The sequence below is a fragment of the Drosophila ficusphila genome, unplaced genomic scaffold (genome assembly GCF_018152265.1).
Source record: "Drosophila ficusphila isolate 14025-0441.05 unplaced genomic scaffold, ASM1815226v1 contig_197, whole genome shotgun sequence".
Classification (NCBI taxonomy): domain Eukaryota; kingdom Metazoa; phylum Arthropoda; class Insecta; order Diptera; family Drosophilidae; genus Drosophila; species Drosophila ficusphila.
The window spans coordinates 6,146,025-6,160,177 of record NW_025064091.1 but is presented as its reverse complement, the minus strand read 5'-3'; the positions used below and the strand labels follow the sequence as shown (position 1 = coordinate 6,160,177).

General features: G+C 43.5%; 2 protein-coding genes across 2 annotated transcripts; both read left to right on the top strand.

The window, feature by feature from the left end:
* The first annotated feature begins 3,250 nt into the window (after nucleotides 1-3,250).
* LOC108097910 lies at nucleotides 3,251-4,020 on the top strand. Its single transcript, XM_017200446.2, has 2 exons — nucleotides 3,251-3,512; nucleotides 3,581-4,020. Exons 1-2 carry the CDS (start codon nucleotides 3,446-3,448, stop codon nucleotides 3,859-3,861), a joined length of 348 nt encoding a protein of 115 aa, XP_017055935.1. The 5' UTR covers nucleotides 3,251-3,445; the 3' UTR covers nucleotides 3,862-4,020.
* Nucleotides 4,021-12,711: 8,691 nt separating this feature from the next.
* LOC108098150 lies at nucleotides 12,712-13,946 on the top strand. Its single transcript, XM_017200876.2, has one exon. The coding sequence runs from the start codon at nucleotides 13,031-13,033 to the stop codon at nucleotides 13,874-13,876; it is 846 nt and encodes a 281-aa protein (XP_017056365.1). The 5' UTR covers nucleotides 12,712-13,030; the 3' UTR covers nucleotides 13,877-13,946.
* Nucleotides 13,947-14,153: the final 207 nt, after the last annotated feature.

Here is a 14,153-nt window from a genome sequence, read left to right as displayed (position 1 = left end):
GATATATGCTAAGTAATACAAAAGGGGAAGGGAAGGGAAGGGGAGCTAAATTCGAACAGCTGTTGGGAGTCCGAGTTTTCTCCTCGAATCTCCGGAGAATTCCAGACGGAAGTGCACTTGAGCCCGGTGGCGCCGGAATTCGTGTGAAAAGTATTGCAGGACAACCAGAAAAGTGTCCACTTGAGCGGCAGATTTGACCTGTTTCACACATCCGAGGACAAGTGTTGGGCCAACACATCCTGCAAGGACCCATTAATCGCAGTTCGATAATAATTTCATGCTCGTTAACAGGACAGCAAAGTGCGCGTTCCCCTCGTAATTTTCTGGCATATTAGTTACAGGACCTCCGACCCGTCGCCTTGTTATCGTTAAGCAGTCAGTCGCTAATTAGACGCACATGTGTAACACGAAACCGCGTTTAAGTTCGGGGAATGGAAAATGCAATGGAAACACAGGAGCAACCACCGACACCAAACACACAAAAACACCAAAAACACAAAAATCCTCGCTCCTTTTTCGTTCCGGCGAAGCACTAAAACTGTCCCAATTGTTACGAAATTATACACTTGAACTTCTTAACTTTTGTTCTCTTTTTTTTTTTTTTTGTTTGTTATTTTCCACCCCCTCGAATGGCAGCGGGTTAAGCACTTGCCCGGGGGTCAGTCCGCAAATTGTGATCCCGAAACTGAAACTGCTCCCGGTCACAGTCACACTTCCTTACCGATAATCCTGGCAAAAAACATTTATTGGCAAAAGTGTCGAATGATATTTAATGGCCTTTAATGGTGGGAAAGTTCACATATGAGGGGTTTCAGTTTGAGTTTAGTGGTTACACAAAAAAGCAAAATTACAAAAGAATCTTCTTGCGTATATAATAATTATTGATCAAATGTAAAATTGTTTTAAAATGTGGATCAATCTCCAACTTTGAAAGCCATCGCAAAGCAAGTACCATTATATAAATAGCTATTTATTAATTGTAACAAATACTTTAAGCTTTGTAGTTCAAAAGTATTACTTCTTGTTTAGATAACAATCGAATACCTCCCTGCAATCCTTAACCTTTAATTAAGAAACACCGCTCGATATCTGCAAGATTTCCTCCCCTTTTCGGATATCTTATTTCTTTAATAATCTCCTCGCGGCTGAGGAATGCGGGAAGCGGGGGTTGGACAAAAAAACCAGATTTAATATCTGGCCGCCCTTTAATCTATCAGGTCAACAGCTGTGGCCAATGGCCGAAAATCGAGCAATCCACCATCCAAAGTCGCCGCCCCTGTGGATATTGTTATTTTCGCCGTGGCTCCCCGGCCATATTCTCTTTGTTTTTAATAAATTTCAGGGCAGGATGGGCCAGGACGTGGCCATGATAGAGCTGATGGCTCTGTTGTTGGCGTTGCCGTTGCCTTTGCCATTGCTGTTGGCGGGAATCCCCTTATTCATTCGGCGAGCTTGTCCTTTGTTATTTCGCTGGGCGACATTTGCATGCCTCATTTGAGAACAAGTTCCTCTTCATTTATTTATTTTATTGCGGCCTCATTCGCGTTATGAACTCAATGGCCTGTGGACATTATTTTAATAATTGCACTCCCCGTTGCTCGCTCTGTTTATTACTCGCATTCCATTGATTTTCATGGATTTCTCGTAATAAACTTTTCTGTATTGTAATTTTTTATGTACACAACCTCAGCAGGCGGGTGCTCTCTTTCAGCCCCTTGATATTGGGCAGGAAAAGGCGGGAAAAGTTGGATAAATATTGAATATTGCGTTCAGGAGGTCAGCAGTACTAGTTATCCTTTAGATGGAAAGACTTAAAATGGTAAAGATATGGCGAATTGGGTCATTGTGTGTTTCTACATTTTATACCAAAAATCTCCTCATATCAGTAAGCAGTTGGTAATCAACCGGAAGACACGCCGTCTGAGATTCTCCGCCTACCTAACACTCGATCCTCGAACTATGCTCAAACCTCCGAGATCCCGAAACTAATCCCCGGGCTAAGCTTACACACACTTTGTGGGCTAATTTATCTTGAGTGGATCGCGGAGAGATCCCGGCGAAAGGACAAAGGGCTATCGATCGATCCAGCTCAGCATTCAGCATCCTGCCATATCCTTTGTAACCGGGTGTGCTTTTGTGCAGTTCAATATATGGTATACTCCCTATGTTCCCTGGTTACTTGGACAGGTTCCGGTTGCACAATGGCACACAGACACACAAAGTATAGTAAAACCAAAACAAAGGACCTGCACGATCGCCCGATGAAGGATTATCCCAGACAGCAAGTCTGGGGAATCCTTTTTCGGGCCATACATATATTAGCCGTAAGTGCGGCTTAGCCGAATGCTAATAGCCAGAAAATGGGAGATGGCAAACAGAAATCCGAGTCCACACATGCCGGTGCAACCTGTAGTCTTCTTCGGTGGCTTTTATTGTGCGCCGCCCTTTGTGCCAATTGTTGCCACAAATTGCTGAACAAAGACAAGTGTAGCGCCGGCGCTGCCACCGATCCCGATTCGGATTTGGACTCGGATCCCTTATCCTCTCCATATCCACTGGCCACCCAAAAATACTTCAATGGTTAAAAAAAAGCCGGTGGAACTTACCAATCGATGCAACCATTTTGTATTCACAGCACTGAATTTCATCTTCATTATAGGAAACCGACAAATAAAAATTATACAAATAAATAACGAATCGCGATTCCCATAAATAGAATAATAAATCAATCTGTGGCAAGCAACTAAAGATATATTAATTCGATTCTTAGCCCATCCATTTCGAAAAGTTTTTAACTCAAAGTTCCGCTTTTTATCCACATAACTTCCAAAATTCCCCCAATTCTTCAGCGGCAAACTCTTGATCCCCCAGCAAAATGCCAAATAATCGAACAGTGTGGGCATGTCGGTGCCTAGTTTTTTCCGCCTAGAATTTTCTAACTGGCCGTGTGCGTGCTTTTTTTCTGCCATCAGTGGCATTTTTTCCAGCGAGGACACCACACTATGTTTCTAATCAGTGCAGCTTCCGCCTTTGCCCGACTTTTCCCGCTCCGCCGATGAATTTTGTGTCAGTCAACAGAGCGCGATATTTGTCAACAAGCGGAACTATAAATATGCATGCGAAGGGAGTTCTGTTGGGCGGTGGAAAACGGGAAAATTGTGGGGAGAACGTATGTATGTGTATGTGGGTGGCAAGTGGAAATGGATGCTATCGGGGCATTTTCTGGCAGGAGGCTCTGATTTTCCACTCACAGTCAGGCATTTCATTTCATTCCATTTCACGGTGCACTTTTTACTTTCTGGCAAACTCATTTGTTACTTTCCCCCGGTGAAATCGAAAAAAGCAACACCGCTCTCGAAACGCTTGCAACTTTTCCGGCTGGGGAATAGAAAATCCACTGAAACCGAATCCGTATATTTGCGAATTACTCACAAACTTTTGAAGGATGCTGCGGCTGTTCAAGATGCGATCTGCCCTGCAGACTCAAAAGATAATGCGATCAATGTGCTATGGTATGTATATATATATAGAAGAATCTCTTAAACAATCGTGTGTATATTATATGAGATATGATTTAAAGATTCACAACGCATACGGGCGCAGTTTGTCGTGCAATCTGGGGAATCCCCCGAAACTTCTTCGAATCCTATGGAAATCGAGCAGGAAAAGGAGGAGAAACCATCGGTGGCACCGCGTCCACAGCACAATCCACTAAGTCGACGCCACACTGTAAACAGCTCTCGATTGCAGTACATTAATGACAAATACAAGGAGTTGGCCAACGAGGTGGAGCTGCGCAAGCCAAAGGTCAAGCCCTTCGTGACCCGCCACGCCCTCCATTCAGGAAGATCTGACAAGTAGGATGTGGGTTCATTCAGGATTATAGAAAAAATTACCTCTTCTTTTGCGGTTTATTGCCCTGAACATCTATTGTTCAATGAATCTGTTTTCTTTTGCATGTTAAATTACAAAGTACAAGGCTTACACAAAAGTGTTAAATTAAAGGCATTGATAACAGAATTTCTATTTGATTAAGTAAAACAAGTGAAGGGGAGCAATCTCCCCTCAGGAGCTAATATTTCTTTTTTATTTGTAATGAATATGTTTTTGCAAAGGGTACTTTTTTTTCATTTCAATCAAACTTAAACCCTCTTTAAATGCGTTACCTAAAATTCCTCTGATTTATTTGAGAATGGGGAATGTGCTAGTCTAGGCAAAAAGGAAAATCATAACGAGGCTGAACAACCAACAACCAACAACCAGAAACCGACAACGACAACCGACGACCGGCAACACATAAGCCGCCATGTAACGGATGCGAGTGCAACAGCAACAACAATAGCAAGTACAACAGCAACATCATCTGTGCAACAGCAACATCATCCGTGCAACAGCAACAACGGCAGCGATTGCTGGATTTCCCTGGGACTTGCACACAGGATTCGATTGGGAGCGGAAGAAAAAACGACGCATTTCTGAGCTGAAGGTGGAGGATGAGGAAGTGGAAAATGTGGAGGAGTTAAGCGAAGGTTTCGCAAGGGGAGTGGAAAAGCGGAAAACTCCAGAGGCAAGACAACGAATGGTCAGAGTAACAAGTTGATAAAGTGGGAGATAAGTGAATTTAATTCTTACGCAGGATTTACCAATAAAAGACACACTATTTTAAACTAATACATAAACAGGAATGTTTTAAGATACCAACCTTCTGCATAACAAGAATAACAAATTAAACTAATATGGTACATAAACAAGTATGTTTTAAGATACCAACCTTCTGTACAAAAATAATAACAGCAAGAATGCAGTTAGCTTTTAACAAGGACTTGCATTCTTCTCGACGAATCCTTGGAACAGGTTGAGCCACATTCATCTCCTGTTGCTGGCCGTTCAAGAACTAAACTCGAATCCGGGATTGGGATTGGGATTGGGATTGGGATTGGTATTGGTATTGGCATTGGGTTTGGGATCGGTGGGGCAAATGGGAGAAGTGGGCGACTAAGCGTTTCACTTTCAGCTCCGTTTGATGGCCAGTCGCTTTTGAGAATGAAATCGCAATGTGCGAACGCCCACCGCTTCTCCTGGCCGCCTATTTTTTCCCCGAGCTTTTCCGGCTCCCCCCGGCTCCTTTCATCCACACAAATCACACTACACCGAATACGTCAAGGCAAGGCGGAAAATCGGAAAATCGGAGGCGGGAAACGCCCCGCCGGCACTGGCTTTCCTTTGAGTGCCAGCCGGGCTCAATATCACAGGGAAAATAGCCGCAAAAAAAGCGACTCTCGATAAGAAACAAAGGCAGCTGAACAGAGAACAGAGCACTGAGAACAAAAACAAAAAAAAACACTGAAAACTGAAAAACCTGCGGGGGAGGTGGCCAAAAGGGAAAACAGGAGCTGACTTGACTACAAAACCCAAGTCGCAACGGATGCCCCATCGACAATTGTGGGTGGGAAAAGGGCAAGGGAAAAGGGGGTGGTGGGTGGTGGGTGTTGGGGGTGTGGATTCGGTGGTCCTGTGCGAAGGATTGACTTTGACTGCCGAGCCATATGTATATCCTGTTTGTGCCGAGATTTGGCTTTGAGCTATGGATATCGTTAGAGCAGCTCATCGATTTGGCACCCAAGGGGCGGCTCCAAAAGGGGTGGCATGGGTTGATTTAAAAAAAAAAAGGGGAAAGGGGGCCCACTGTTGTCGCAACTTCGAGTGTCGTGCGCTGCAAAGTTTACAAGCTACCGAGCTCTTTATTTTTTTTCTGCAGCAGCAGCACCACTGTTGCCGTTGCTCTGGTCCTTTTTTAATTACATCCTTCGCAAAAAAACACAAAAAAAAAATACCTTAGGGCCTGCTGTTGCAGCTAAAAAAAAACAGATAGAGAAAGGGGTAAGAGCAAAAGTGAACCCGGCCAAACCAAAAACTTGTACAAATGCCATGGTTTGGCTTTGGCCTACGAACTTCACGTCCTTTTTTTCAGCACTCTGCACCTCCACGTTAGTTTATTGTGAAATTCCAATAAATGCAGTGGGTGTGGCTGCCATAAAAGTAGTTGAGCGGAGTAAAAAATGCAGGGAAATGGAAAATGGGCAGCGGAGGAAGCTCTGCCTGAAGAACAAGGAAAAACGAGCAGCAGAAAGTCGTAGAAAATCGGAAAATTGGCCACGCAATGTGGGAAAAAAGAAGGGGTGCATTTAAAGTCTTGAAAGATTCGGTTTACCGAACTATTCGAAGGTGCTAACTATGAGAAAATATTATTTAAAGGATTGTTTTATATAAAATCTATTTGAAGAAGTTTGATAGTGAATAATTTGAGTTTATGATTTTAATGTATAACATTTATCTTATTCATCTTGTAATTATTATGTATGCTATGCAGGTTTTAAAACATTTTTTAAATAGGAAGGTATATATTACAGCGCACTGATGAAGTCGGCAAGGACGAAGGCGCCTGGAGTAAGCTAACCGGTAACTCGGCTCACCTCCTCACAGGACTCCACTCGGTTCAATTGTGCCGGGGATTGCGATGCGCCAAGGACATCATCGTCCAGGGGGAAGGGAAAAGCAGTGGGTAGGACTCTGTCTCTTCCTTTGGGTACTTCGGGTACTTGGGTACTTTGGGGATTTTGTGCAGATTTACATGCAAACAATCAAGATATGCCCGGGCTTTCAAGTGCCCCGGAGTTGCGAGCTGGAAAAGCGGAAAAGCGGAAAAATGGGGGCAAGGGACTGGCTGCCAATACGTCATGTGTGCCTCAGCAGCGGCTTACCCATGAGTTGTAGGTGGAAAACGAGGGCGATGGGGATGGGGAAAGTGGTGGGGGAGGGGGGAAAGTGGAAGGGGAGGGGAAGTGAATAAGCGGGAAATGGGCGGGTGGTTAAATGCTCCCCGTGCACGTTCCGTTTGCTTTTCACATCTTTTCACCTTTGATTTTCCATTCGCATTTCGATTGTCGCCGGACCCTTTTCCCCAAACTGATGGCTTTTCCTCGCCTTTTTTCCTCCACGGAGGGAAAACATTGGTAGAATCATTCAAAAAATTTTGCTCAGAATTCAAAATCACATTTTTCTCATCAAAAAATTATCGTTCAATATTTCCAGTATTCCCTTTTTTTATGTCTAACTAAAGCAAATAAATTGTAATTTCATTTTATATTAAGAACTTAAATTAAATATTTTTTATCATAAAAAAGTAAAACGTTTAATGGTGTCTAATGTTACAAGAAAATTGCTGCTGAAATGTTTGTATTTCTTTTCTCACTCCTTTTTTTTCTACGTGATCCTGGTTTCGGTCTTGTTATTTTCTCAATGTTTGTTAAATAAATATCTCTACACATGTTCCGTTTACAATCCCCGTCCCTTTATCCGCTCGTTACTTTCGGTTGATATTATTGGTTTTTAATTCAATTGCCACTTACGTATGTTAAATGTTTTCTTTGGGGGATTACTTGACATTGTCTGAGCCCTGCGAATCCCATTCTTCGCATTCCCCGTGTCCTTATAAATGCTGAATGCGAGTTAATTATTTAATGCATGTCACCCAGTGGCTAACACGACCCCTTCAAATGCAAATTGCCTTCGTCACCAGCTGGGTTTTTGGTTGGGGTAGGGATTTCGACGTGGACACAAACAACACGGGATTCAGAACACAGGATGCAGGACACAGGACCACTTTGAACAGGACGACAGTTGTGAAAAACTGCTAAAAAGGCGAGGGAACAACACGAGAAATTAAAGAGATTCTCTTAAAGAACAACGCTCTTTTTATCCACATAAAAACTAGGTAAAAATGAGTACCTAGATATTATTTTTTAAAAATAACACATATATCAATATTAAGATGTAAATATAAAGTTAAGTTGTAGAGAGTAGCAGTTAACCCTTGAAACCCCAGCATCCCCCCAAATCTCTCTTCTAATCCAATTCTATAGTCCATCCCCATTTTTGGTCAAATATGGCCGACAGGGTTGCTTCACACTAGTGGGTCAAATTTTGTACAAAATGTAAGGGGAAAGATATACATCTGCGCATGTCTATTGGCCAAAAGTGATCCCAAATGAAGTAATTTAACAGGAGATTATAAAATAAAAAATATAGTACAAATTTGTATAAAATATTTAAAAAGCGTTTCAAAGTTCCCACTATGACTATTCATTACTATATATAAATATTTTAGAAATATTTTTAAAAAGGCTTCTTCGTTTGAAATCCCCCTGCTAATCCCACGAAATGCCCCAAGGAAATCCCCTCGGATTCCCGTATGTGTGAACGGAATTTAGGGCCAAGACGAGGAGGGGTTTTCTCGGGATCTTTTGGCCAAACAGAAAACAGAGCAGCCACTACAATGGCCAACGGCTGACCCTACGATATTTACGAGCTGGCCGCGCGCATTATCATTAATTTAACGGATTAGCAGGAGCTGGGGGCCACATCAGAAACCACAAAAACCGCCTGGAAAAAGGACACAAGAGCCGTTGCGCTACATTCCAGGAATTTTAATTGAGTTGTTTCCGACTGCTGCTGCTGCTGGCTGGTGCGTGATTTAAGGCAAATCCCGAAAATTGTGATAATCGACTTTGATGCCCGACTGTCGCCGCCGACATTGTCGCCTGCCTATCTGGGTTTTGGAAAACGGAAAATGGAAAATCGAAAATGGTAAATGGTAGATGGTAGATGGTAAATGGAAAACAGACGGAGACGTTGTCGTAGTCGGAGATGTCCTGTTGTTTTTACCACTGCCCCACGAGATGGAGAGAGGTCCTTTTATTATTACGACAGGACGACACTTGGGTGCAAACGAGCCGATTATTGCCGCCTGATAATGTTCTAATTGCCCTGCAGCTCTCGATTCGTAGCTGCAGTCGAGTTCTCGAGATGGTCCTCCCCCCTCTCCCCCGTCCCTCTCCTCGATGGTCTCCTACTGTTTGGGCACATCTCGCCCAGCCCTTCTTATCCTTGGCAGCAGTTGCAGCCGAGTCGAGTCGGTCGGTTGTCCTTTTGTGTGGACGGCACGCTGGGCCGCCTGCCATCGGACATATCTGGCTTGTCGGTAGGTGTTTTATTTGCCAAATGCATCCGACAACGCTCCGGGATCCCAGCTACAGATACGGATACCACTGGAGTGCCAGCGAGCACTTCATTAGTATCTGCAAGTCGCAGTCAAAGTGAAACCGAAAACGAAACTCAACCTGAAACTGAAACTAAACTGAAGGCATATCACTAACCGCAGTTGGTAATTTTCTGGGAATTTTGAGCGGTGTCGGCTCTTTTCAAATTGTCACCAAGCCAGGAAAATTGATTTCTCAACTTTTTCACCTGACAACAAAAATTATCTATAGAGGTTCAATATATTTCAATTACAAATTAATTAGAAAGAAGAATGCATTGAGTGTGAAACATATTTTGTAATGTCAGGTAGCTTAGCTGGATTTCCTGGTTCATTCCATATCTCCGTCATTATCTTATACGCTGTTAATTCAATCTATTTGCCCCCAGATGGAGACCCAATAAAAGCGAATCGCCGGCAGTAAGGGAAAATTGAAACGCGTAACAGCCGCAATGGGATACCCCCAATTGGGTCGCCAAATCGGTGGAATGGGGCCTCGAATGTCCAACGAGATTTGATTTTTATCGCAAGTATATTTGAATTTTATTGCGTACGAAATTCTCGATACAATCGCCGGCCATAAAAGTGACTGGAGCCAAGTCGTCGACGACTGCGACGACCAATCGAGAGGCAAGTCCACCTAGCCATGGCCAAAATGGCCAAAATGGGATAAACAGCCAGCCGGGGAGCAGTCACCATTTCTTGGCCACGTTGGCGTCATTTTCCACGCAATAAAATAAACATTCAAAACGAAATCAACTTAAACGCCTCACGCTGACCCGGCCTTAACCCCTTGGGTCCAACTCCTTGTCCATTCCTCAATGTGGCACATTTGCTTTTATGCTTATTTTTATGTCACTCTTTCGAGTGATACACTTCTTTAGGAGTATGCTCGTATTTTCCAATCAGAAAGAAATGTTTATAAAGTAAAAAAGTGTTAAATATCATATAATATCATTGAACCAACATTATTAAAACTTTTCCTTTACCTGAGTATTAATGTTAAAATAAATGTATATCAGTGTACTTTAAATCTTTCGTTGTAGTCTTAGTTGTAGTCACGGAACTATTAAAGCGAATGATATATTTAAAGGGTATTTGCATTATCGTGAAACTAAAAAAAACGTTGTTTTGTTTTTGCTGTTTTTTTTTCACCCCCCTTCGCACGGGTCAAAGTTTCAATGGCCAGTGGCCGCAAATCCCCGCCAGCTTGCAGCTAATAGTTTGGGTAAACAAGGGACTCTCGGCCAAAAAGGGTTGATTTAATAAGCTGGAGCGATTCGATTCGAATTCTATTATCTGCCGTCCTGATGGGGACCCAAATCAAATGCGTATTTATCGAGACTTAAATGAGCCAAGGACGGGGGCCTGAAAATCGGAACACCCACGAGCAGCTGAATGGCCCAAAGTGCCTTGGCCACAATGAGTTCGGTTCGGTTTTCGGTTTTCGGTTAAGGTTTCGGTTTTTCGGACTGGGGGATTTGTTGGTCTTCTGATGGAGGCCAGAAGTCAATGGCAAGAGCACAGAAGCGGCAGTAAACAATCGTAAAATCTCGAAGGAGACAATGGACTGGCCAGGAAGTGGAAACGACATTGTTGGCTTCTCCCTGTGCGGTGACATCATCGACCAAACACCATACACCATACAGAATACAGCAACTGCTATACAGCAAATAGGAAAATGCCAAACAACAATTACCCAGGGCTGTTACCATTTTCTCGGCCCTGATTGCTTCATTTTCGGTGGCCAAAAACTCCCGGCGGATGAGTTATGGCCACATAGATGGCTCATCTCCAGTTCTCTTCAGTTCAATTCCACAATGGGATCTCAACAGTTTCTGTTTCTGAGGGATCCTTGGACTGGTGTGATTTATACTGCGGATGCGTCTGGCATCAACCAGCCGTTGTCCTCATAAATGTCCGCCAGCTGCCAGGACACCCATAGCTTCGCTATATATCCTAGGGAATGATTTAAGCCTCGATTTTATTACTAGAAAATCCTTTTAATTGGTTTAACAACTAACACCTTTTTCTTCTTAGGTTTCCTTATTTTGATAACTTCTTTTTTTCAACAGGAAACCCCACAAATAGTTTTGTGTGAAAATGAGTTTATATCAACTAAGCTATATTATTATATTTAATTATATTATTTCTTAAATAAATCCCTTTTTTACTCTTAAAAGTTGATCAGTCTAATTGGCTTGCTTAAAATTTGTGGGCAATCATAAAAAAGGGAATTTTGTGAGGTAAGTTTCTAAATTTTGGGGATCTGAGTCATCTGCAAATTGGTCTGCAGTCCCTGGCGTCACCAGGCTATGAAGTCCCGGATTCCCGAATCCTCAGAACCTTTGACCGAACAACAAACGACTTTATGCGCTCACATAAAAGGGCGCAACATCAAAAAAATCAAAAACGATAAAAACGGTCCCTCAACATTTTATTCTACCCCTCATGTGGAGCTGCAAATTGTCATTAGACATGCCGAATTTATGATTTTCGGCTGTGATTTCTGGGTGTGTGTGTGTGTGCGCTTTTTTTCAGCCCGATATGCCATTCGATCCACCACCACCCACCGACGCCCGCTTAAGTATGCTACACACATTTTTTTGGTAACCCTTGCCATCGCCGAAAAACTCCAGCTTCGCCCCCTTTCCCCTTTTCGCCCCTGATGTGGCACACAAACTCATAAATTGTATAAATTGTTGGGCTATTATTTCTCGTGGCTGTCAACGCAATATTGCAGGCAAATTGTCCTGGACAACATGTTGGCGTTGGGGAAGGGGAGAAGGACGGGTTAAAGATCGGGTTTGAACTAAAAAAAAACCTCAAAAGCAGTGGATGCAAGAAATCAGTTTGAAATATCTTAGCTTTATCAATATTCAACAAATCATTATTAGTCTTACAATATGGCCCTAATTGCCTTTCATATTAAAACGCTTTCCAAATGAAAAGGAGTAAGTTAAGAAAGGTTTTTAATTATATCAAACCATAAGTTTTTGTGTTGTAATCACTCTTTTTTAATGTCAAAAATGCAATAATTTTTGCTATATGATCTATGGATTCCGGTGACATTCCACTCCCCGTATGATGTGGCATTTCTGTCGTCACTCTCAGTTTTAGTTGCCAAATGCGCTACCCCTTGTCCATTTATGGATTTTTTACCCAACCATTTTTATGGCATTTTCTCGGCTCGTTTATGTCACAATTTTACCCATTTTCCGCAATTGACTTTGCAGCCTTGACTTACGCCAAATGACATAATTACCCAGGGGGCGGGGGCGTGGCAGGTAACCGTTTTTAGGGCTATAGGGTTATATAGCACGTAACCCTAGCCCTAACCCTGCGTCATAAAAGATGCAATTTCGCGCGAATTCTAACCCCAGCAAATCCTTTTTTACCCTGTCCTAAAATAGCCGTTTTTTTCCACCGAAAATACCCATTTTTCCTCCCTTTTTATGCTATTTTTATTATTATTTGCGAAATGGTTAGAAAGTCAATTGTTTTATGGGATTTTGAAAAAAACAGCAGGCGGGGATTTTCAGTAGGTGCTGCCCTAAAAGTCAGCTGCCCAAACATTTTGGGATCTAAATCTATAGCCCCATATCCTCAGTCGTTAGCCGGACCCCGACTCCAAAGCACCAAAACTTTCGGAAGTTATATTTTTTGACCAAATTCCAAAATTCTCGTTACAAAATTTTCATATTCAATAGTAAAATTTCTACAAGTGCAAAGAAAACAATTTTACTCGCACTTTTGAAGAAAAAGGAACGTAAAATCAAAAAAAAAAAATATGAAAAGTTAAATCAGAACAAGCAAATCCATACCGAAAACCGCATAACATACCCACTGTGAAATTAAAAAAATACTACAATCGAAATCTCACAATAGCAAGCAAAAAATAATAGTGAAAAATAAGTCTTTTCGCCTTCAACCATGCAACGTTCAGTTATCAAAAGTGGATGTTCCAGGACCCTGACCCTCTTAAACCCACTGAGGTCCTTCCACCAGAAGGGTCTGTATGTGGACGAGTCCTTGGAGGCTCCGGTGGCCAAGAAAACCAATTGCCTGGAGCTTCTGGGTCGTCTGCTCCATGGTCGCTTGAACTTATTGAGCGGTCGCCCTGTGCCGCCAAGGTTCCTGCCCTTCTTGACCGGCGAAAGCAACGTGTACTTCAATGCCGACGAGAACGAGGAGTTCCGCAGGCGACTGGGAATGCAGCTGAAGGAGTTGCGCGAGACCCTGCAGGTCAACCGGGAGAATCGCCAGCGACAGCAAGAGCAGGATCTGGAAGAGGACCTTCGGGAGGAAGAGCATCAGCCGTACACAACCAGTTCCCAGGAGATTACCGTGGAGGATCTCGCCGAGGAGGAGCTCGACGAGTCTCGGGCAGTGCGGATGAGTGCCAGCGAAGATGGCGAAAAGTCTGGCGGCTCCAAGAAGACGGCGGAGACCAGTGAAGGGGAGGGCGAAGAAACGGCAGAAGCCAGAGAGCCGCAGGATCCGCAGGACGATGTCCTCGATGTCCACGAACGGATGCGCGATGGCGAAATCGAAGGAGTCTACTGGACAGGAGAGGGCAAGAGGATCGTGACCCAAACGCCTCAACGAAAGACGGGACATTCGGGATTCGTGGACGGCGATGGGGAGGAGATCCACGTTGAGGAGACCCCGGGGCAGCCACTTCCCTATTATCCCGAGGGCCCCCGGGCAAAGGCCACCTCCAAGGTCCTGAAAAAGGGACGCAAGCCCGGAACCAAGCCCACCAGTTCCGATGAATAGCCAAGCTGTACGCAATCGAAATGGCAACCAAAATCCTCACTAAAATAAATACAAAAGGCTAAGGAGACAACTCCCTTAACTGCGTTTCCCTTTCCCGGTAACCTTCCTCTGAGGTTTCTGCGGGTTGCATTCAGTTGAGTCATCTGTAGGCAGGCCTACCTGTCCATTTGCTTAGCAAATTTTATGCAATGCTCGGCAGTCAAGGACGAACTACCTGAATGTGCAACACACGCTTCCCACGCGCGGTCGTCACTCACTCACTCTCACTCTTTATGCC

Coding starts and splice junctions, on each gene's coding strand:
- LOC108097910 (XM_017200446.2), top strand. CDS start 3,446: ATGCTGCGGCTGTTCAAGATGCGATCTGCCCTGCAGACTCAAAAGATA. Junction 3,513..3,580: donor AATGCGATCAATGTGCTATG/GTATGTATATAT, acceptor TATGATTTAAAG/ATTCACAACGCATACGGGCG.
- LOC108098150 (XM_017200876.2), top strand. CDS start 13,031: ATGCAACGTTCAGTTATCAAAAGTGGATGTTCCAGGACCCTGACCCTC.